The sequence below is a fragment of the Coffea eugenioides genome, chromosome 3, assembly GCF_003713205.1.
Source record: "Coffea eugenioides isolate CCC68of chromosome 3, Ceug_1.0, whole genome shotgun sequence".
NCBI classification, from domain to species: Eukaryota; Viridiplantae; Streptophyta; class Magnoliopsida; order Gentianales; family Rubiaceae; genus Coffea; species Coffea eugenioides.
In genome coordinates, this window is record NC_040037.1 from 17,164,513 (window position 1) to 17,189,204 (window position 24,692).

General features: G+C 35.3%; 2 protein-coding genes across 2 annotated transcripts; one reads left to right on the plus strand and one right to left on the minus strand.

The window, feature by feature from the left end:
• The first annotated feature begins 784 nt into the window (after positions 1–784).
• LOC113764551 (ATP-dependent DNA helicase 2 subunit KU70) lies at positions 785–16,269 on the plus strand. Its single transcript, XM_027308477.1, has 19 exons — positions 785–958; positions 1,046–1,123; positions 3,134–3,250; positions 5,285–5,399; positions 5,539–5,644; positions 5,747–5,864; positions 6,008–6,091; positions 6,179–6,237; positions 6,961–7,094; positions 7,189–7,232; positions 8,770–8,846; positions 9,802–9,949; positions 10,954–11,015; positions 11,928–11,988; positions 13,315–13,407; positions 13,537–13,657; positions 15,003–15,105; positions 15,225–15,408; positions 15,838–16,269. Exons 1-19 carry the CDS (start codon positions 893–895, stop codon positions 15,949–15,951), a joined length of 1,884 nt encoding a protein of 627 aa, XP_027164278.1. The 5' UTR covers positions 785–892; the 3' UTR covers positions 15,952–16,269.
• Positions 16,270–20,027: 3,758 nt separating this feature from the next.
• Positions 20,028–21,710, minus strand: LOC113764552 (UDP-glycosyltransferase 73C3-like). The gene is given in 2 exon segments (XM_027308478.1): positions 20,028–21,154; positions 21,156–21,710. Coding segments are annotated over 2 exon segments (1,470 nt in total). The 5' UTR covers positions 21,657–21,710; the 3' UTR covers positions 20,028–20,185.
• Between the last annotated feature and the right edge of the window lie 2,982 nt (positions 21,711–24,692).

A 24,692-nucleotide genomic window follows, 5' to 3' on the forward strand; every position in this document is an offset into this window, starting at 1 on the left:
TATTTATTAAAATTTAACTATAATAAAATTTTATTAATCCCGCGGGAAAAATTTTATTAACCCCGCGGGGGAAGCGGGGCGGGGCGGGGAGGGGAGAGTGGGAGGCGGGGGACGGGGCGGGGGCGGGGAGAGTTTGTAGGCAGCGGGGTGGGGAATGGGGGAGGGGTCCCCCGCCCCGTTGCCATCCCTACCCACAAATTTAAAATTTGAATTTGAATGCTAACATGCGTATAATTAGAGGGAGGGGATAGATTAGAAAGAAAAACTAAAAAAATGTTTTGACGTTCTCAACAAGAAAAATATTTTGGGATATCCCAGAATCGAAAGTAAGACACTTTCAATGAGATAGAGGGAGTATTAGACAAAATCGCTCCTTTTAATCTTATATACTTCACGTCCAAAAAAGTGTGTTTTTGTACGAGTTTATTTGAAATATTATTTAAAATAATTAATATAATACTTTTTGTGAAGTGATGTATGTGAAATAAAATAATGATTGGAAGGACGATAATACTTTTTGTGATATGATATATGTGAAATAAAAAAGTGATTGGAAGGATAAAAATATGTGTTAAAAATATGTTTGTGATGCAAGCAGTACAAATGTCTATCCAAACATGAAGAAAAATAATTGTACAAAATTCAAGACCCATTCTAAAATATGCAACCCAAGTGAAAAAGAGAATGAAGAAATAAAAAATAAGGAAAAGGCAATTTTGTCATTTCACCAACCTCTTTAAAACCCCCTCCTTTATTCGAAAAGCTTCTCCGAGAAGGCGCGGGGTTTTTCAGTATACTTTGTTCACTTCTTCTGGTCGACTCCACGCACGACCGGAACTTCTCTCTACGTTGTCGTTTCCTTCCATCCGCCGGAAAACATCACCGGACAGCCATGGACCTTGACCCTGAAGACGTATTTCGAGACGACGAAGACGATCCTGAAAGCGAATTCCATCAGGTTCTCTCTTTTCCCCATCTTCTAATCCAATATTCTTTCAATTTTCAAATATAAACTAGCAAAAACGAAAATTCAAATTTTTCTCAGGGAAGAGATTTTACTAAAGAACTATTGGTTTACCTGGTCGACGCTTCCCCGAAAATGTTCTCAACTTCTTGCCCATCAGTAAGTCCCCTTCGTTTCTCTTTTTATGTACATATTAATTTGTTTTAGTTGTTTATGGATTATGGAAATTGGGTTTTTTATTAGTTGAGATTTTATAGTTTTAGTTGAAAAGGGAATAATGTCATAGAGGCTTGGATGTTGATAACTTAAAATAATGTCAAAAGGGTTGCTGTATTTTAGCATAATTTTGGTTAAATTGAACTGCATTTTGGTATAAATGGCGAATAAGCTCACATTGAATGTTCCTATTAGGCAAAATTTTGTAGAAATGGCACGCTTTTTGGACCCTTAATTTGTAAAATGGTCACGACATTGGGATTTTTTGTTCTAACGAGCATGTGTTGTGGTTTTTTATGCGAAATGTACATTTTTTTAGTACATTTGGCAGTATATTTCACGTAAATGTACTATTTCACTACCAAGTTATGAACGGTACTTCATTTATTCACTGTAAGAGGCAGTTGTAGCGACTGTTTTACAGAATGTTTACTTGATGGTAGTGCATTTAGTATTTAGTAGTACGTTCATAGAAAAATACGATATCACCACTGAGGCATGAATTGAATTCCATAAATATGATATCCAGTTATTGTGGCGTTAAAAATCAGTACAAATGCCCTTGATAATTGACAGCATAAAATTTTGCCATCTCTCTGAATAAGACATCTTCAGTCTCCTTTTTCATAAGTTTTCCTATATTGGAGCATGTTTGAGGGATTACTGTGAACTACAGAGTGAAAGCAATATTTATGGACTTTACTTAAGATTATTGAGTGCTGAAAAATCTTTAGGAATTTTGCTTAATAATCTTTACTGACCCAATTTACTTAAGATTATCTTTATGACTTTTGCTTAATAATCTTCATACTTAATTTTTTACTGCAAAGAAATTTTTTGTAACTAGTACATTTCACTTAGTTGAGTGATCCATAAGTTTTTTTTTAAAAGTAATTCAAGTTTTTCTTTTTTGTTTTTTATCTAGTTGTGAACCTATTATGCCCTTCCTCTACTGAGTATTCCAAAGAAGTTTTTGAGTAAGGCATCATGGAATTCATTAATCAAGAAAATTTCAACCCAACAGAAATAAAGAAACTTTTGATCATGTTTTTATGTTGGAAAGCAGAAAATGACCTATTATTAAAGAAAGAGATGCAAGGTGTGTGAGGAAGTTAGACATGGCTGTTTACCTGGCTAAATTAAAGGAAGAAATCACTAAAAAGCTCAATCGGTTGAAAGAAGGAAGATTCACCTGTTTTGTGGGAATGGCCTTAGGAATGGCTCTTAGTAGCAATTGTCTTTCATCATCAATTACCTTGAGAATAAATTGTGATGGAAGATTTTTCAAACATGAAGAAAAGAGTAGATTTCTTGTTCTGTAGCTGTGTAGATTATTAGTGGTCCTCTTCAATTACTGAAGTCAAGTACTACATCTATTAACCATTAGAGATGGCTCCACCATACTTTTGAATTGGAACATTCTTGTTAGTTTATTCAGTTGACATTGAGGACATCCAGAAAGGCATTTTGGAATCAACCATCTTTTGTTTCATTTTCCTTTGTTTCTAGAGATCTACACAAAATGGGAATCTGGTTGACTGCATCTTATTTTTTTGGGGATCTTTCAGTGCAATAGTTGATATAATAATGCATTGAACAGTCAAAATGTAATTGAAAAGATTGTTGTTTATTAAAGAATGTTTGATTTCAAAAGTTAAACTATCATCTTGTGTGTTGGCCAAAGTGACAAAGTTACGTTGAACCCTCGAATATGTTCAAAGATCTCGAAATAATCTTCCAGTTCCAGGGAGAATTAGCTAAACTTCATTTCCATTGAGAATTGAATGGAGTTTTCCCGTATTTCAACAAAATAATCTAACGTGGACAGTACTTTTGGAGATTCTGACCAAAAAAATTAGACATTCCATGCCCTCGGAGAGTGGTTTGTTGTGCTAGGTCATTGACATTATCCTTTTTTGTCTTTATATAACAGGTTTTTATCATGTGTTTCAGGAGGATGCAAAGGATGGATCGCTTTTTCACGCTGCTATCAGTTGCATTTTGGAATCACTGAAGACTCAGATCATTAATAGATCTTATGACGAAGTCGCAATATGTTTCTTCAATACTGTAAGGATTTTATCTCTGTAGTTATTGTCTTTGTCCATGAATCAAATTTGTTATTTCAGCTTTTATATTTAGATATATGTCTGAAGCAGTCATTGACTATCATTTATTTGGACTTTGGGGAACAAGCTTTGCAGCTCTTGTATCTCTAGTTTCCTTAGCAGTGTTCCTTGAATCAAATAATTAATATGACATGGTTTTTCAAAGAAAAATCTATATGACTTTGAAAAGTGAGACTAACCTACGTCCATTTGGATATTTTTGAATTTAACACCCTGTTGGGTTTGAGCTTGATGGCTTCATGTTCTATCATCTTATATTGCCAACTTCCCTGTGTTGTCCTTCTGCAAAGTTAATGGTGCTTAACTTCTCAAAAAAATTGATAAGGAAGAGAAATTGGTGTAGGAAGATTGTCATTTGCTACAAATCCATCACTCCATCAGGGTGCAAAAAACTAAAAGTGGAAGTTGGTAGCTGAACAGAGAACACAACATTTTGAAGGAAGTTAGCTTCTAGGTTGTTGGAGAGCCCAAGAGAGCTGGTAGATATTTTAAGATAATGGCTGTGATAAAAACTTCTGTCTGCAGTACCTAAAATAGGTACTTTTTGGGCTCCAAACACATTATTGTCCTAAAGTGGCAAAAGGCCAAAATACCCTCACTCAGGCACATGCCTAGAATATGTGCACCTGCCAAACAATTTCAGAAACTACAAAAAAATGTTGGCAACAAAGTATAATCAACTGAACAACAACAAAATCTAAGTTCTAACATGCTTCTGCATCACATTGTTGGAATTGTCTATGCCTCTATGGTGGTTTATTTGAGTTGAAGAAGGATTGTGGTCTAGCTTGTTTAAAGGACCTTGGTACAGGAGAGTTGTTGAATATGGAGATAGTAAACTACTTTAGTGTTGCTGTGTTGGAGTTGTTGAAGGAATTGGAAGGATTTTAAGAAGAAACTTCAGCAACTTTTCATTAGAGCATTTGGCTGTAAAGACAGTTGATAAGACACATTGTTAGATTTACTAAATTTGACATGAGGTAAGATTGCCCGGTGGCTGATCTATGCCTAAACATGGTACAGAGTTCCCTATCAGCCTAACCTTTAAGGTGAACGTGTTAAAGAGTCAGAAATTGGATCAAGTGCAGAGTTCTGCAAGTTGCTTTAATTTTACTTTACTAGTTTTCTAATATTGAAAGAAGTATGGTAGATATTTAGATTTGAACTATGAGAGGAATAGGCATTTTGGTTAAATCCTTTGATCCTACTCTTGGGGAATATGCAGAAGAAAGAATTTGTTGAGGAAAGTATTGCCTCTTATGTCCCATCAAATGTTTCCCCTTTTCAAGCGGTGAAGGAAGTATACTAGCTTGGAAAGAAAAGAAAGTCTGAAATCTGGGAGATGTGTTTTTTTGCTTGTTTTTCTCACAAACTTAAGAGGTGGGGTTCAGTTTCCCAATGTTATGAGTTCTGGGGATTAGCCATCTTACTCCTAATTCTTTGTGACATTATTATGCAACATTTGGTTGGGTTTTTAACATAATTGACAGAATTTCTTTATCTATAATGCATGCAGATTTCCTAATAGAGGTATAAGTACTGTTGGGATTTGTTCTAAAATTTTTTTTGTATATATATTATTTTATGATGGTGTGGCTTACCTAGGTGTCATGCCTGGATAGGTGATCTTGGGATTATATATTCTATAGTTCCATGTCCAAAAACAAAGTAAAGATGGGCAGGACATGTTGATTAATTCAATATGGTGGAGTGCTCTGAATTAAAGAAGCCCTTTATGCAAATTGTGGACAGTTTACCTATAAAGAAAGAACATGTTCTTCGAGGGTATTGGAATTTCTGTTAGACAATTGAAACATCCTATGAGTACCTGAGCTTTGCACACACAGAATGGTATCCAAGTGGGAGTCAATCTTTTGACTGAATTAATTTGTCTGAATTTCTGCATAAGCAGCTTGTGTTTAGTTTCTTGTCCAGGCGCTTATACTCCATCTTTCATCTTTTATTTGTGAATCAGAGAGAGAAAAAGAATTTGCAGGATTTGAATGGTGTTTATGTATTTAATGTTGCTGAAAGGGAGGATTTAGACAGGCCAACAGCAAGGCTTATCAAAGAATTTGAGAGCATAGAAGGTAAAGTAATTACAAATTGTCAAGCATGATACTTACCTTCTCCTCCTCTTTCCCATATTCTACATGCAACTTATTAATCTTGGGAATGCCTTTTGAATCAGTTAAATGGTATGGTAATAGTACCCGTGCCTGTTTGCAGAAAAATTTGATAATGACATTGGCAGCAAATATGGTATCTTGTCTGGTTCTCGTGATAATTCTCTCTATAATGCTCTTTGGGTTGCTCAAGCTCTACTCCGCAAAGGGTATCCCTTTTCTTTCTCATTTTTTCTCTCAGAAGACTGTTGAGACACCAACACTATCTAGCTATTTGGTTTTCAGTGATCATGTTGACTGAATTCCTACAGATCTGCAAAAACAGCCGACAAAAGAATTCTTCTGCTTACCAATGAAGATGATCCTTTTGGCAGTATCAAGGGAATTACAAAAATGGATATGATGCGAACAACACTTCAACGAGCAAAAGTAAAGACAGGATACATATATGCATATGTGTTTTTGCAATAATCAGATGATTAGTTGTGAACGATAAACATACAGTTTGTTTTCTTCATTCACGGATTTTTATTGGTAAGACTGAGATTGATCCTTCTCTGTGTTTTTCTCAGGATGCTCAAGATCTTGGTATTTCCATTGAACTACTCCCGCTGAGTAGGCGAAATGATGAGTTTAACATATCTCTCTTCTATGCTGTATGTATATGCCTACATTTGGAGCGGTCTTATTAAACTTCTTTTGGTGCATTTAGACGAATGTCATTCAATTTGGTAAGTTCACAGGAATTACTTGGACTGGAAGGTGATGAACTTACTCAATTTCAAGCCTTGGCTGGAGAGAGGTGAGCACTAGTAAGCTAATTGTTGCCACAAAAGCTAAAGCTGATGTTGCAGTTCTAAACACAATTGATTTGTTGCACACAATTAGCAGCCCTATGCCCAACTTTGCAATGATTAATGTCAATTTGCGGCTATGAACCGTTGAAATTCAACATAAAGAGCTGATGCCAAGAGAGATCGGCATGCTCCAAATTTGCCTAGCTAAATCTTGTCTACTGCAAAGCTAAATCTTGTCTACTCTTAGGCTTACCATATAATGAAAACACAAATAAGTTTGAAGAACCAATATCAAGCTGAAGTTCATCAACATGGAGATTGGGAATTATGAAATTGACACTGAATACTTTTTTGATTCTTTTGCAAATATTTCCAGACCAAGAATTTAAAAGATTATTTTCTGGGATCTTGATTTGGTACACAATTTTCCAGTTGTCTCTCACCTGGAACATTAAAATATGAAACAGTTTCTGACAAGATTCCAAAAGCTGAATAAAAATGGATGGAGTTGGAAATACTCCACTTTGATCTTTTCATAATCATGAGCATTAGACAGATGAATACAACTAATGTAACTAAAGAAATTCAACAAATTATTACCTGTCAAGTGTTTTTCATCTCCTTGTTTGCTGACTGGCAGCATTCTTTTGTAATTGTTGCATGGTTACATTAGTTGGAAAGCATTTTGCACTTTGGTATTAGCCAGTAAATGATACCTTCTGTATCAGATTGAAAGACATGAAGGAACAACTGAGGAAGCGTATATTCAAGAAACGTAAGATTCGAAGAATAAAGTTCATAATTGCCAATGGTATGTCCATAGATGTGGACACCTATGCTTTGATTCGTCCAACCAATCCAGGTTCTCTTGTTGCAAATATGTAGCTTGGAAAAAAAAAAAAAAGAAATACTATTTTTTCCTAGTGGTTGCTAATCCGTTGTGTTTTTGGTTTTAGGGACAATTACTTGGCTTGATTCAGTAACTAATCTTCCAATAAAGGTAGGAGTTATCTAATTCATTTTTACTTTGTGATGCTGAGTAGTATATACTTATTCACGAGGCAGTAATTCCTTTTTAAGTTGTCAAGTTATTTGTCAAACATTGTTCCTCCCACTATTCTCGAGATCAGGAGTGAAAACAGTTGAAAAGGTTGGAAACATGAAGTTGTGGTAGAACAATTCAGCTTTATTGCTCTTTGGGCTTCCTCCATTATGATTAATTGTGTGTTTGAAAGGTTTCTCCGTTCCAAACTGGAAAAATAAAGAGCTTTTTAAATCTGATAGAGACTGATTCATCCTCATTACCCATCACAGGCATCCAATCACTTTGTACACGTTATGTCCACTTGCCTCAGCATCTGTACAAAGGGACAAAGCTTGCCCTTTGAAAATATTCAAACCAGTCTTTCCAATAGTATTGGTACTGTCTTTTTGGCTGGAGTTCCTTTTCTGCGTCTTCAAATTGATGGCTGGAGCATTAATGAGAAATCTAATTGTGCTGGCAAGTGGGTAGTAGTCTGAGATTGTTTTAGTTATCGTTCTACTTGTCATGTGGACAACTGCTTTGTTCTAAGTAAAAGAGAAAGCTACATTGTCTTTTCTAGAACATTAATTTTTTATATGCATCTTTTTTGCTTCATATAAATGAACATGTAAAGAATCCAACAATCTGAGAATGAAGGAACAATGCCATATTTCCTCAATTGCATATGTTTAGAAATATTAAGCTGGAAAATTTTCCTCAAAATCCAAAAAGAAAAAGGAAGAAGAAATTCCTGAGGGAGACGTCATTTCATCACCTATTGGCTAATCCAGCCTCAAAAGAGACCCTGTTATTGCTATTTTCAGGCGGCCACTAGTTTCCCTTTTCAGACTATTGTAGGCATCATGAAATTTCCTGTTCTGGATGAGCCTCTAAATGTATCCTTCCCCCATTGTAGTTTATATCAACATACGTAAAGACCCTGGCAACCTGTCAAACTTCCGTTGATATATTGGCTGATCTAATCATCTTTAATTATCTATTGGTGGCCTTTTTTTTTTCCTTAAAGGAGCTGTTGCTGAAGTTAATTCAGTTAAAGTCTAGTTTTAGAAGCCAGAAAAAGATCTCCGCCTTCTCAAGCATTGCTCTTTTCTTTCATGAAAATCCCTTCCTCGTTGAAAACTGCTTGTTCTACCAAGAATCTTTAGAAGGAAAGGTAGATATTAAGGAAAATAAAGATCTGCTTACATGGTTATCTGCCACAAACCAAATTAAGAGATTACGAGGTTTATTGGGTTGTTTTCTTTCTTCCTGGCCATTGTCATGCATTATCTCCAATCTTCTTGTTGTATGGAAAATTGGGGCTTCTTATCATGTACCTTTTTAATGCAATATTACAAGTTTAATGCTCTTAAATAATGAATTTATTGTATTTTGTTGTCTGCCTCCATTTATCTCTTTAATTCACTTTCATCGACCTCTTTGGGCCAAGTGTTTCATTGTGTGTGATTTTCTTAGTATTGACAGGGTTTTTTGGATTATTGACATTTTGCAGTCTGATAGATCCTTCATTTGTACGGATACTGGTGCATTACTACAGGAGCCTGCTCAGCGTTTTCAGTCTTACAAGAGGTGCGTCTGTTGCATGCTATGTCAGAGCATCTGTTGGTCTTAATTTGCATTGCATTGTAAAGCATCATATGATAACTGGAATAGCAATTAAAGGTTCTTCAATCGGGTGGAAAGTATCACGATCGTAAACACCATGACCACACCCAATATTACACACAAACACACACACACACACTCTCTCTCTCTCTCACGCTCTCTCTGCTATCATTGGTGTGCGTCTGGGGCAGGTGGGAGAATCACAGTGGATTGGGACATTCATTTTAAGAGTGATAGCTTTCTGATGTGCTTGTTTTTTCGCTTTTTTAGAAGTTCCTTTTTTGTAATAATGGCGATCACTAATCAGACTAATATTTACAGAAAAGGAGGTTAATGTTTTGAAATGCATTACTTGTGTTCTCTTTCCGTGAAATCAAATCCCATAGGCACTTATTAAACACAATTGAAATATCATTACTATTGATAACCTCCATTTCCCTAACCAAGCATGTGATTTCTTATGGTCATATGTTTAGCTGTTTGGACCACTTTTTGTCGCAGCAGGAGTCACAAAATTTGTAAAATAAATATATAATACCAAAAATAAAAGATAAATTAATAGTAGTGGTGGTGGTGATAGTGGTGGTAGTAGTAATAGTAGTAGTAATAATGGAAAATTTGCAAGTAACTCATTAACAGAAAATCCATGGGAGCAAAGATTTGCATCTCAATATTTAAGTGTAAATTGCTAAAAGCCAACATAAGCTGGTGAAACTGCATGCACAACAAACACCCCTACTTTTGTATAACATCAAATTTTGTGTGCAATGAAGTTGTTCTCTAAGTACTTTGTCTCACCCTTTTCTGTCTCCTTAGTTTATCTTGTAAAGAACATTTCAAATATTTGGTTTGATAGCAGATAATTGTTCTGGTAGAGAGGTACTCAAACTTTGTATTTTTATGTGACATATCTTTTCAGTGAAGATGTCATGCTATCTGTTGATGAGCTTTCAGAAATCAAGAGAATTGCCAGTGGACACCTTCGTCTTCTAGGTTTCAAGCCATTGAGTTGTTTGAAAGACTATCACAACTTGAGGCCATCAACATTTATTTTTCCTAGTGATGAGGTTATAATTATTTTCTCAAGACTCCTGGGTTTTGCTCCTCTATTTTAATACTACTTGCTCTTGCCATATCCTAGTCCCATTTCTTTCTGATGATCTCATCACTGAATGGTAATTTTTCACAAGTCATGGAATTCTGATTAATTATTGCTGTTCTTTCATGTCTTTACTACATAAGCCTCCAGTTCTCTCTCTCTCTCTCTCTCTCTCTCTCTCTCTCTCTCTCTCGTATTTTGGAGTAGCCTGGTTATGAATTTGGATGCATAGTAAGTGTAAAAGTATGCACAAGAAAAAGGTTCAGTTGTAGTATTGTGCTAGCCTTGTACTGCTTGAAAGTACAAAATATTAGTCATGCCTAATGGAGTTTGTCATACAAGTGCCATTCTCTTTTGTACGGTAGGATATATCTCAAATATTGCAGATTCTGTTCAAGTGTGGTAATTTATACTGTTCTTTTTGTTCTGAATAAGAAAAACCCCATCTTGGACGTAAATGTGCAATAACTCGAGGTTTACAGAATTAAGAATCTTCATTGATTTTTTTTAAAAGAAACTTTGCATGTTCTTCGATGCGTATCAACTGTTATTATTGACTATTGAGATCTAATCATGGGTCAAGCTAACAGACATTCTCATTTTTTCTTTAAGAGGTGGATAAAACTGTAGTTTTCAGAGTCTAATTGCTACATGATGCATGCTTTTAGTGATTGTTGGAAGTTTAGCAAAAGAACATGAAAAGTGTAGAGGCTTAAAGCCTTTAACTTTTGACTTGTGCAATTTTGTATGGTCATTCAAACTTTTCTAAATTATTTAGAATAACACTATTGCACTTTTTTCTAATGTGATGTGTGTGAGATAAAAAGGTGGTTGAAAGTATAAAAAGGTGATTGGAAAATGTGTTTATGATGCAAACAAAATAATATTTGGAAAAAAATTTTGTATGCAAACACACCTGATGTTTTCTTGCTACAGCTATAGTCTTGTTAACTGCTTATAGTATTAATGCAGGAAGTGATTGGAAGTACTTGCATTTTTGTTGCTCTTCATAGATCCATGTTGCAGCTTAATCGGTTAGTAATCTTGATTTTTCGTATTCTTTATAATACTGTATTTTCTAGTTGATCCCTCGATACTAAAAATTAACATGCAAAAGCATGGAACAACTATGGAGCTCAGGATCTATTTGAAGTGCTATGATGGGAGGCTGAAACCCATTAAGCAGAAAGTCTAGTTTGGAATAGTAAAGCATTAAAGAATCCTCATAAAAAACGATCAATCTTGGAAATTCAGTAAGTTTGTTTGGATAAGAGTTTATTTGCATGATTTATTTGAAATAATTACTGTAGCACTTTTTGTGATGTGATGTATGTGAGATAAAAAGGTGGTTGGGAAAATAAAAAGGTGGTTGAAATTTGTGAAGTAAATTTTTTTATTTGAAATCAAGCCAATCCAAACAAACCCAGTATATATTTTCTTTCCTTTCACATATTTGTTATTTTGATGGAGGTGACAATGCACATCTGAACTCTTGAAACTTTCTCAAAAAGAAAGAACTGTTGAGACCTATGGTTGGAGTATTTCATGCATCTGCTACATCTACCCAAAATTGTATAGGATGCTCAATTGTTCGAATGATTGTGCCATCCACTGGATTCAGGCTAAAATGACTGTTAAATATTTTCTCCTCTTTCTAGGTTTGTGTTGCTGTTCTTATTGCAACTCTAAATAGCTGAGCACATTCTGGTTAATAATTTAGTGCAGTTTTAAGCAAATATTATTATATTACTGCTGCTTATAAATGAGGGAGGAAAAAAGAGAAGGATATTGACGTTATAGCCACAGCTTGGAACAATTTTAAATGTTTGCTTCTGATACTTGTACTTTCACATCTTTTCATGCACAAGATTGAATTGTCATTGACTTTTTGGTTTTTTTTATTTTAACTAATACTATGGACTTATTCTTTCATGTATTGTTTTCAGTTTTGCTCTTGCTTTTGGTGGAAGTTCAAATAATCCTCATCTGGTTGCCCTGGTTGCTCAAGTACGTTTTTTTTTAACACCGTTCATTTTCATGTTGGTCAGCTTGTAGAATGCATGTTTTTGAACTCTGAGTTGGTATAAATGAGCTTAGCATAACTTTGGCTAATCTGTGGCTGGAGTATATGATTGGTTCACCTACTGCTGACTGCCTCTCCTATATTAGCCAAAATCTGCATTCTTGCTAATAGTGATGGGTGTTTCAAGGATCAGTTTTGTACAGTATTCTTTCACCAGCTGATGCAGTTTCTTTTCTAATAAGTTAATGCTATTGATCCATTGCACTTGGTATTTTTGATACTCTAACATGCAGTCAGCAAATGATCACTGATGTACGAAAAGGACCTAACTTCCATGACAGTCTAATGTGGCTAAAATCTTGATGCTCTATTATCGGTTTACAAGCTTTTAAGCGTGCATAGTCAACTTGTATAATTTAACTGTAGATGGTTGTGCATTATACAGTCTGATTTAGACTTTAGGATTTCTAATTTTTTTGTTTGGTCTTAAAGATGTGTCATTTAGGCATACAGTTTCAGTAGAGTTGCAATGTTCTTCGAATGGGGGAGTACAATACCCAGACAAGTTTCTTTGATTATTGCCTTTACCATGGCTTCATTTTTGTCGTTTTCTCTTTTTTTTTTTCCCTTTTGGGAGCTTTCCTCCCTCCCTCCCTCTCTCATTCTCACACACACACACTCTCCTTCACTCTTATACATACGCTCACATAACACTCTCACAAATTAGGATGGTGTATTCAATTATGGATGTAAATATCACAGTACACGATTCTAGAAGACAGGAAAATGGTCTGGATAGGGGTGGCAAAAATGGAGGCTTAGTACCAAGTAGGGGACCTTCACACCTGGAGGGTGCATGCCTCTAGTCTCCCTGGCTGGAGTGAATAAAATTCAGTGGAGCACTATAACTTCTGGTCATCGAATGTGTTGAAGAAGACCCCCCGTGCCGGGGGGGAAGAGAGAGAGAGTTGTCATTTTATTTTATTTTATTTTTTTTGCTATCCGAATTACATTGTGCATGTGCAATCTGCAGTACCTTGATTGTAAGGTACACACCTGTATGGAGATAAGTTGGAAAAAGAGCATCCACGCATAATGTGCACCTAGAGGATTATTTGTTTTCCTCTGAAGTACTGGAGGGTCATATGTATCCAACTAATTGATGAACTGGTTCAAGTTTGTTTTCTTTACAGAATAACCAGTAGACAACATTGCAGGGGACTACTTGGAAAAGTTTTTTTTTTTATTTTTATTTTGCATCAGTTTTTCTGCCTGCTCGTACTTACACTCTCGTTATTGTCAAATTATAGAATGAGATCATTAGTGGTGGTGGTCAGGTTGAGCCACCAGGAATGCATTTGATATACCTTCCATATTCTGATGACATCAGACACGTTGAAGAGGTAAGAGGAATACATGTTTGTGTGTGTGTGTATACATACAATACATATATATGTCTATGTATGTATGTATTTGGGTAAGTAGGTTGGTAATGACATTACAGCTCTAAAATTTTGGTGTAAAACTTGCAGGTTCATGCAGATGCAAACACCATTGCACCTCGAGCAACTGATGATCAAACTAAAACGGCCTCTGCTTTGGTACGACGTATTGACTTGAAAGATTTTTCGGTATGCCAGTTTTCAAATCCCGGTATGTTTGACTATCATGTATCACATGTACTGTTCCAATTGCTGTCTGTTTTGCTTTTGACTTGACAGAATGCTAATAGCATATATAACATGTAATTTAACAATCCATTTAGCATAGTAATACTTAGGGCTTGTTTGATAACTCTATTTAATGCTGAAAATTAATTCATTCAGAACGTTTTCAATTCAGCATGTTTGAAAATAGAAATGCCTTACCACTTGATGTATTAAGCACTGATTAATTTGTGTATGAACTTTTAAGTGAATATTTTTCACTGAATTTTCTGAATTGACTGTACATACTATAGGTCTCATACATATAACACACTTGTACACAAAATATACATTTGTTCTTTTTCTGTTCACATTCACGCATGCAAATATACTCTCCCACACAAATATGCGCACTTAAACACCACCTCTAAATTGTTTCATTATTTTCTCTCTCTCAAACACACGCACACACACACACACTCTTTTCATTCTCTCTAAATACACAAATAAAGGTAATTTTTTTAAAGATGAAAACATAATATTTCTGTGATTTTTCAATTCAGCACTATAATTCAGTTAGTTATCAATCAGATACAACTTAATACTTTCAGCACTAATTTTAAGATTTCAAAATTCAGATTTCAGACTTCGGTCTTATCAAATGGGCCCTTAATTTACATGGAATGAGTGGAACTGGAGTCTTTGACCTGGATAGAGCTTGACTTTTAGTGTTTAAGTAGCAGTATGGATGGTGTATGTAGACCAAGCACAGTGGTTGGAGGGCCGAGCATTAGCTCCTGAAATATGAGAACTTTGAAAGGAAAGAGTACAATAACAATATAAAAGTCTCCAATTGACTTATGAAGACAAGCCATAAAGAGGGTAGCTAGTATATCATGTGCAAGTGTCGAAGCTAGAGATTACATCCATTTGTCTTTGGACTGGGGAAATGACCTTAAATGTATTCATATTTGATTTTTTACTTCTTTTGCATTCTGAAATTGGGGAAATGACTGTGGGCCAAGCAGTCGAATACATTGACTGAGTGAGGTTTTGAATGAAACAATATTGATGTGGTGACTCCCCAAGTGTTCATTTGTCATTTACTAGTAATTTTAATCATGCTGGGTTTCGTTGTTAAACTGTGTCAAGTTTTAGAAAAGTTGACTGAATGTTGCTCTGAATTACCATTAAGTGCTCTTATAAAATTGCCTTCATGCTCGTATCATGGAGTTGTTTGAATCTGCCATTCTGCAAACAAAGTTTATTAGGCTCTTTTGGGCTTCATTCTTCCTAATTTTTCCATCTGCAGTGTGGAATTTCTTTGGCCTTGATAGAAGCACTTCTTGCAGCTTTGCAGAGACATTATGCTGTATTGCAGGCTCTTGCTCTTGATGAAGATGAGATGCCTGAAATCAAGGATGAAACTCTTCCTGATCAAGAGGGCATGGCCAGGTGCTAGAATTTCTGTGCATTGTTAGATTTTCTCGTCAAATTGTTGAATGGAAGTCTCTCGGGGGGGGGGGGGGAAGTTTACTAAAGTTGATATTTAATTCTGGGTATACTGATCATAGGCCAGGTATTGTTAAACTGTTGGAAGAATTCAAACTTTCGGTCTTCGGAGAAAACTATGAAGACAATGATTTGAGCACTGGTGGAACAATGACTGAGGCCTCTCGAAAGCGGAAAGCAATTGCTGACAATGCAACGAAGGAGTATTCAAAATATGACTGGCTTGAACTTGCAGACACTGGAAAGGTGCGTTCAGATAAGCTGATCTTTAATTTTGAGGTTTAAATAAAACTTCATTTCTTGGATTGTTGAACACTGCTCATCTGTATAGGTAACGATGAAGTCAAATTGGTGTATTGAGTCAATGTTTTCTTTTTTCCTCTAGAGAGTTTAAGCATACCTAAAGCACAACACGGTAGGAAATATGGTTATGACTTGCTGATTCAAAATGCATGACTTCCTCCTTGCATGTCTGATAGGATAGATAGATAAAGCAGCATCAACTCTTTAATGTTGTGGTGAAACTGATGGTTCTGGTTCTTGGTTCATACTTCTTAGATGACATTCCAGGGAAACAAAAAAAAAAAAATCTGGCTATTCTTTTTGTTAGAATCAGCAATTAATTTCTTGTTTTCTGGGATGTTTGTCAGTTAAATTCTATTGTGGTTGTTTCAGTTAAAGGACTTGACCGTGGCTGAGCTGAAGTACTATTTGACGGCAAACAACCTCTCTGTTACTGGTGCAAAAGCTGCTTTAATCAGCAGAATATTGACTCACATGGGAAAATGAGGAACATCATGATTACTGTCTGAACATCAGCCTGACTCCTGTTACTACTGATTTTCTTGCTCCAGTATCTTTATGCATGCATGTACTTGTAGCTCTCTCCCTATTCCCTAACGAGAATATGTATAGGTTTTCACATTTTATTGTAAACAATGCACCCAATGTGCCTTGCCACTCCCCTTTATGGTGGTGAAGCTGTAGTCATACTACGAATTTTAGTGGGCCATTTTTGTTTTTTGTTTTTTTTTGTACAGAAGTATCGGGACATGTTCTCATTGCATTGTACAAAAGATGCAGAAATTGTAATGCCTTTTGACTTTTTTCTAACCTTGTATGATTTCCTGCGAAGAACGCCCAAAAATAAAAGAAAATCAAGCATCCCTTTTTACCCTAATCTTTTTAGTGGTGTATAAACCTAGCGTTGAACACCTGAAATAGATGATGCAGACAGCATTGTGATGGAATTTTTTTATTTGTCCTTTCAAATTATGATTTTGCTTTTCGGTCTTTGGCAGAAGGCCTTTTTTTAATTAAAAAAACTTTTGATGTCTTGCACCAGTCCACGAGGATCTTGGATTTCTCCACCGAAGTTGTATTATTTCTTCTGTTCCATTGAAAGTGCTATGTTTTCCTCTTTGGTATGTTATAAAATTACGTCATCTTATCAAATTTAGCAAAAAAACTATCCTTTCATTTTCAAGTTGTATCCGTGGTGATTATTGATTCTCTATTATGTATTTGAATTTTCAAAATTTCGACATCAAGTAGTAAACAATGTGCTTTCATTACACGTCCAATTATGTATCATGAAAGTTGTATTGAGTGTATTTCGCCCTCCATGTTAAGTTTAATAGTTTACGTGGACAGTGAATGATTGTGGACTCATATGTTATACTTTTCTTCTTAGACAAAACTGAAAAAATGACATAAAAAGTTCAAAAAAAGCAATAAATTACCTTTACTTTTGCTACTATACATAAAAAGCATGGACTTTTAAAAGTGACAAATATGAGACTATATAGTGTGTGTGTGTATAAATGTGGTTGAAATATGATTGGTGCAACCAATCGAAGAATCTACCTTTGTCAAGCCCAACTAATTTGTTGTATAATATGTACTAGATAAAGTTTGGATTAATCTTTCCTACATTGACAGTGTATACACTATCAACGTTCGATGAACGATAATTAGGCAAAATTTAAATTTAACATTCAACTTTTGCACACATGTCATAAATCAAACAGTGACAGTGTATACACTGTCAGTATATATAAAATTTACTCATAAAGTTTACACACATAACTTCTTTTCTTTTCTTTTTTTTAAAAAAAACCCTCTAATCCTTTCCCACACCCTTTCTACTCTTAACTGTGAAGCACATAATTCAAACCTGAACTTGACAATAAGGAAGAATTTAAGAGTTCTTCCCCAATTACTAGACTGAATCCAGTAGTTGTTTACACACATAACTTGTGGAGTAGTATATTCTTAATATATATATATATATATATATATATGAAAAAAAATGCAATTTTGGTCTTTAAAGTTTGGCACGAATTATTATAATTCTCAATGTTTAGACCAAAGCAAATTTGGTCCATAATATTTTCAGTTTGAAGCACATTTAGGACCGTTGAATGATTTTTTTTTTTAATTTCCAAAGGATAGAGTCACATGATCCTTGTCAGAAATTTTGGCCTTACATTTTCTTTTAAAAGAGAAGGGAGAGAAAGAAATAAGGTCAAGATCAAAGTTAATTTTGGATGTTGGATGCATATCCCTGTGATTTTAATAATTTCTTTTTATTTTTTTAAGTTAAACACATGGTTACATTCCAATAAAAATTGAAAAAAATTGATTAATTATCTTAAACATACTTCAAATTTAAAACATTAGTGACCAGATTTGCTTTGATCAAAACTTTAGAGACTAAAATCGCTCCTATGTCAAACTTTGGCAGCGAAAACTTTACTTTGCCCCAATGGTTCATTCATTCTTAAGATATTGTATTAGTATAAGTGTTGATGCAATGTGTAAGAGATTATTAGGATTTTCGTTACTGCAACTCTGCAAGCTGCCATAACTATAAACACAAAAAGTTGATACAAATCACACATTTGAAAGCATAAGTTTAGCACTAAAAAGGAGTGATTTTTCTCTAGAAGATTTTAGCATTTATTATCCATTCCCTTAGATTGAATGTATTTTAAGGTTAAAACCTAGGGGTGTTTGATCCGTAAACCAAATGATTGAACAGCCATTTTATGATCCGTACCCGTTAATAATTCAGATATCCGAATATCTCCATTATGTGGATCGAATCAATCTGAGATCAGTATCCAATTTTAATTTTCTTAAAAAAAGATAAAAAAATTTCAAAGATAAAATGAAATTTAAGTGTATTAAAATTTCAAAAATATCGCGTATGTGATATGTTGAACTAACATATGAGTTTTTGGTCCAAATTATAAGTGATGTGTTGTATTAACTATCATTATTCTTTTCTTTTACTCCAATTCAAAACAATAAGATTCAATAATTCATTTACATTTTTTTTATCTACAAATTATACGACAATATGTTTAAAACTTAACATCACATACTAAGAAAGTGCATTTTGAAAGAGAACATAAGCATAAAAATAAGAAATAACATATGAGACTATTATAAATTAGTGGATTTAATGTGTAAAAAATTTTTTTTTTAAAAAAGAAAAATGTAATACGAATCAAATCAAATATCCACAGATAAAAAAACATCTGAACCCAATTCATATAACTTCTTGATCTGGATGTGATTCGATTCGCATATGATCTGACATCGAATATCTGCTAATTTAGATCGGACGCAAATCGGATCACCTAATTTGTCAAATCACCAGATCAAGATGTATACCCCTACTAAAAACTTTAGCGTTAAAACTTTAATCGAGTACATACTTTAACTTTAAACTTTTTGCAGAAAATTTAACACCCACGCACCTTATAGAATAGAAAAACTCTACTACTAACATGTACAAGGTATAACCTAAAAATGAAATATGCAACCCTGTTAACAGCTGCCATTAACACGGCTGCATCTCTCTCTCTCTCTCTCAATGTTGTATGAGGCATTCATATGGCAAAATTATTCAAGATGCCTTTCACGTCACGCAACATTTTACAAGGGTGTATCTATGTCGATTGCGAAATAGAAAAAAAAGCAGTAAAAGTTTGAGATGGTTACATTTTGCAACAATTTTTTTAAATCATCATGAAATACGTGAAAGGAGTAACAATCTTTGAAAGTTTCCAATTTTGGATGTTTTCTTTTTGCTGCGTTCCAATTTTAAGTTCTGGGCATCCCTAGCGAATTTAAAACTAGGATTGCAAATATTTACTTACCGAGAAGCTGAGATTAATAATTGCAAATACCTTTTATGTAAAGCCACTCATGCCACTGAAAGGAATCCTTATACTATGAAATTGACTTTTTTTTTAACATAAAAGAGGTGGAATTTAATAAACAAAAGTTATTTATATTGTTGAAGGGCTAGTCAAGATGCTTATTTGATTCAACTCGCTTATGGCAAATGAATTTTTTGAATGTTTGTCTAAAACTTTACTATAGTTTACTGTAGAATTTGTAAGAAAAATTTTTAAGATGGATTTTTTTTAATGTTTTGGGTATTTTGATGTGTGCATTTTAAAAACTTTGAAAAGTTTTTTAAGATTACTATAGTTAAAGTTATTAAAAAATTTGTAGGAGACAAACTTGGTCAAAAACTTCTTTTCCAATTAGGGAACTTATTAACCACAGCAAATAAGTTGCTTATTAACTCAATTGGAACTTTTCCTAGGTAATCTGCTAAGATAGAAGGGCATGTCCTGATATGAATCACAAGATGCTTTGTTCAAAAGGATAATTCAAAAAAAAAAAAAAAAAAAATCATCCCAGACTTAAAATTGTATTTTCGTGTAATAATAACACGTAACGATACAAGCCGTGATTCAAACGTAGGATGCTAGAAGATACATGTTTCCTCTCTAAGCTGGCTCCCCCAACAAAAACCCATAAGCTGACTACCCCAACAAAAACCCACTCTGGATCCCAAAAAAAAAAGAAAGTATGGTTTCGTGGAGCAAATTTAGATAGAAACCGAATGCTTTACTTGTCATAGATAATCGTACAGATAATAAATATTATTCAGGAAATCTTAGTCCACCAGCATGCCTGTGTTTTCATTTTGCTACTTCCCTTAGCTTTGCTGTTCCAAGACATCTTGGATTAGCATTGTCATATTCTTGTGAGAAGAGCCGCCTTCTTCACTTGCCTTCTTGGCCTTCTCCCCAAGCTCTGTTGCTCTTCTTCTTCTCTCTTCTCCTTCCTTTCCATCGTCCATCAGTTCATATAATGCTTTCTTGACATCTTCCCTCTTCACTAATATCCCCGCTTTGTCTTCCTCTCCCCACTTCACGGGCACTTCAACACCCACGCTCACTCCAATCTTGAGTACTTTTACAATCAGCTTCTCATTGTAAAACTGCTCAGCAAATTGCGGCCACGCCACCATTGGCACACCTGCTGATATCCCTTCCAGCGTCGAGTTCCACCCACAATGGGTCAAGAATCCTCCAATTGCCTGGTGGGAAAGTATGAGCACTTGTGGTGCCCAACCCCTGATCAGGAGGCCTCTCTCTTTGGTCCTTTCTTCAAATCCACTTCCCGAAATCAGCTCCTCTAGTGCTTCTACTTGTCCGCCTCCTCCAATCGACCATATGAAAGGTCTTTTTGATGCTTCTAGACCAAATGCAAGCTCCATCATTTGCAGAGGCGTCAGGCGAGACAAGCTTCCGAAACTTGCATAAACCACTGATCTCGGCTTGCGTGAATTCAGCCAATTCAAGCAATGTTCTTGATCAATTGAAACCTTGTTTCCCCTCTCGGCCTTGTCTGAGTTATCCCTGTTGCACAATGACACAGGGCCTACGCACCAGACTTTCTTCCCCTTGGCCTTTCGATACTCTTTCAAGTACTCGGGCTCCAGCTCCTCAAAACTATTAATCACCACACCATATGATGTTTCCTCGGCTTCTCTGATTTGGTCGGTAATATCTTTCAATGCAGATGAGTTCGCGTTGATGGCACCTGATGTCTGAGCTTTAGTAACTTCAATCCGGTCCGGCAGGCCTGGCACCACAAAGTACTCTGTATCTGAGGTTATGTCGTTCCGAATCCTGGAGACTAGGATGTTGTAACTTGTAAGAGCACAAGAGCGAAAAGCAACACGTTCCATGGAACACAAATCTTGGGATATCAAACCTTTTAGCTATTTGTGTCGTCCAAGGTAAACCCATGTCTGAAATCAGGCAGCTTGGCTTGGGATTTACCTCTTTTAAGGATTGCTCCACTTCTTGGCGCAACAGGTTAAGTGCAACAAAGAAGTTGGCAGCCATGTTCAGCGAGGGAAGCATGTCAATATTTTCACAACCTTCTGGCAAACCAGCTTCCACAGATGGAAAACGGATTTCGATGAGTTGGAGTTGGAGCCCTGACTCTATTGCACTATTGATAGTTTTACTGAATCTTTGAGCATTGATGGGCGTGGTAATGATAGTTACAAGCACCTCACGCTGTGCCAGCAACTTGGCAATGTCGATCATGGGAATCATGTGGCCCGGGGCCATCAAAGGAAACAAGATAAAGTGAAGCTGGTTCTGGGATGCCATGGCTGAGAAAACAACAAAGGGAGAATACTCTTGGTATATTTGTGCCTCTTTCTAATGTTCTTCGTTTTGTGCCTCTTTCATGTCTTTCCCAATTTTATGTGTTTGATAAAGACGATGAGTGCTGTGGAAAACAGGTTCCCCATCTCTTTCTTTTTTCCAAGTTAGGTATCATTTTTTTGTTGTTCAAACACCTGTTTAAGACTTTAAGTAGATGACATACCCCACATGGATGGATGGTGTCCAACTTGTTGCATATACCTTCTAGCGTGCACACCTTAACGAGACTGGAGCCACATCATGACATCACATCACGAATTTTATTGCTGTCAATTGCATGAGGTGAACCATGGTTTGGGCTAATTTCTCAGAATATACCGAAAGAAAAAAAAGTCCATGAAATGTATGTCCGACAAACACATTGTACAAAATTATGCTTGCCGTGTCCAGTCAGCAAGATAAGAAATTTATTTTTTTTAATCGCTGCAGGTTACCTTGCTGACTGTGGATGACAGTCTGCGGCCAAATTTTTTTTAAAAAAAATATGGCGCCTGTGACAGTCTGCGGCCAAATTTTTTTTAAAAAAAATATGGCGCCTGCTACCGTGTTGACTGTGCACAATAGCAGGCAGTCGATCAAAAAAAATAGCTACCGTGCTGCAACTGCATATGCCTGGACTTTCTCAGTCTCTTCTAAACTAAACCTTGGTGTGTTTTGCTAGTGGATTTATCAAGGGAAATTCAACAAATACACAAGGCTGTACACCAGCTTTGCCATCTTCAGATTTAGCAGCAAATGAACACTGGTAGAATAGAGATCGTCAGACACTCTAGAATTTGACACCAATGAACTATGACAGAGTCAACTAATATCAATCTGGGGCTTTTCATCTTCAAAATAAAATATTCTACATCTCTGTCCGAAATTGGACATGAATATATTTTGGTTAATCCATTTATTGGAAGTTAAAGTTACCACATAATGGCGTATTTGTCTAGAAAGATTTTACTTTGACATAAAATATTATTCAGAATATTTATCCAAAACTTGACTAAGAAAAATAGGCGGGACTTCACAATTGTTGCTTTCATGGCTCCATCAGCAACATCAATTTGGCTTGAAATATTCCTACCCTTGACTTCCATGGATGGACATATGATTCGGTCAAACTAGAGGATGAGTACAAAAACAATACCTAAATAACTTAGAATGAAACCATGACATTATATCCACTAGCCACCAACCCGTGGCCACCAGAGAGGGGTTTAAGTCCCTCCTTGTGCTGCTGTAGGTGAGGGTTCAAACCTCACCTGCAGCGAAAAAAATCTAAGAGTTGTACCAGAACACTCCCTTGGTCTAGTTGGGTTTGTGTACCCACTAATCCCCTACTACAGCCTTCTTAGGCTCCCCTCCCCCCTAGATTAGGATAGCATAGGTTATACAAATGTATTGTTACGACAAAAAAAAAAAAAGAAACCATGACGTTATATCGAGGCACTTGGATGGTTAGTAGACTTAGTTTAGATGCCCAGTCATAAACAAATAATCAGACTAGATGACAACACAGGCACACTCTAGCATGATGGATGCAGAATTGTCAAAGAAACGAAGGCCAGTGATGAAATGCAGACCCGAGCCCTGCTTCTCCACCAAAAGAAAAACTACGAAAACCACAGTTTGAATATTTGGAAATGGAAAAGACATCATGAAAGCAACCATTATATTTGTCGATTCCTCACGTAAGTCTAAATTTGGTTGGTAACCAACTACTTGGCTTGGCCTACTCCGCGTTACTTGCCTGATTGCAAGTGCATGAAAATGATAGGTATGTCCAGTACTTCTGACTAGAGGTGGCAAATCAACCCACTTAACTAAATTTACCCATACCCGTCCATGAATAGATGGGTATGGGTATCTTAAATTTTTGTATATGGGTATAAATGGGTTACCCAATAATACCCATTTATTAAATGGGTATTATTGGGTAACCCATCAAACCCAATTAACCCATTTAAAATTCTCTTCCCCTAAATCTCTTCTTTTCCCCCACCCATTTTTTTTTCAAATTTTTCATTTTGTCATGATGTTAACTACTTTTGTTTCATTATTATTATTATTTGTTGGTTTTATTTTATTATTTTGTTTTCTCTTAGTTTGTTAACTTGCTCATTTTTCGGCATTACCAATTTATGATAAATTTGAGCCTCTTTTCTTATCTTTCTAAAATGAAATTTTAAATTTATATATGGAAAAAATGTTAGGGGTTAAAAATTTTTGGATTAAATTTTTATATTAACTTTTATAGTACTTAGTTCAAATTTTTATATTCTTATTATTCAATTATTAAATAATATGTAATTTTGTGAAATAGAGTATAAATGAAAAAAATTTGGTAATTAGGCTTATTGAACATTATAAGTAAATATTTAAAACTAATGATGGGTACAAAGAGCGGTATAAATTGATAACTTAGTTTGCAAAAATGAATTTAAATGAATTTACAAAAAATTAAAATAAATGGGTTATAAATGGGTAATTGGGTTACCCAATTCATTTTTTGACTTACCCATTTATACCCATCTAATTAAATGGGTATAAATGGGTTGACTCACTTATACCCATTACCCATTTTACCCAACCCAAACCCGCCCAAGTCACCCATTTTGACACCTCTACTTCTGACCAATCCCCTGAAGCCGATGAATGGGTTTGCAACAAATGCAAGAACTACTTGAAAGAGATCATAGGATAATTCTTACTACTGATTGGGTCTATTCAGGAAAAGGGTAGGAGAAATGCATAAAAAATGAGATTTTTTATGAATTTTCTGCTATATTTTTTAACTCATTTTTTATGAATTTTCTGCTATATTTTTTAATTTTCTATTATATATTGCTTTTTTTGAAGCTGCTGTATTTATTTTTTAACTAAAAAACAATGAACTAAAACATGATGTTTATACAGGAGAACTAGCAATATAATAAAAAGTGGGACAGAGAATGGTACAGGGTGTGAGACAGAAGATCCGTTGCAGAAAGT

Excerpts from the sequence above, each read along its gene's own strand:
- LOC113764551 (XM_027308477.1), top strand. The coding sequence starts at position 893 with ATGGACCTTGACCCTGAAGACGTATTTCGAGACGACGAAGACGATCCT. Across the intron at positions 3,251-5,284 it reads CAATATGTTTCTTCAATACT|AGAGAGAAAAAGAATTTGCA; the intron begins GTAAGGATTTTA and ends TTTGTGAATCAG. Across the intron at positions 6,238-6,960 it reads CAAGCCTTGGCTGGAGAGAG|ATTGAAAGACATGAAGGAAC; the intron begins GTGAGCACTAGT and ends CTTCTGTATCAG.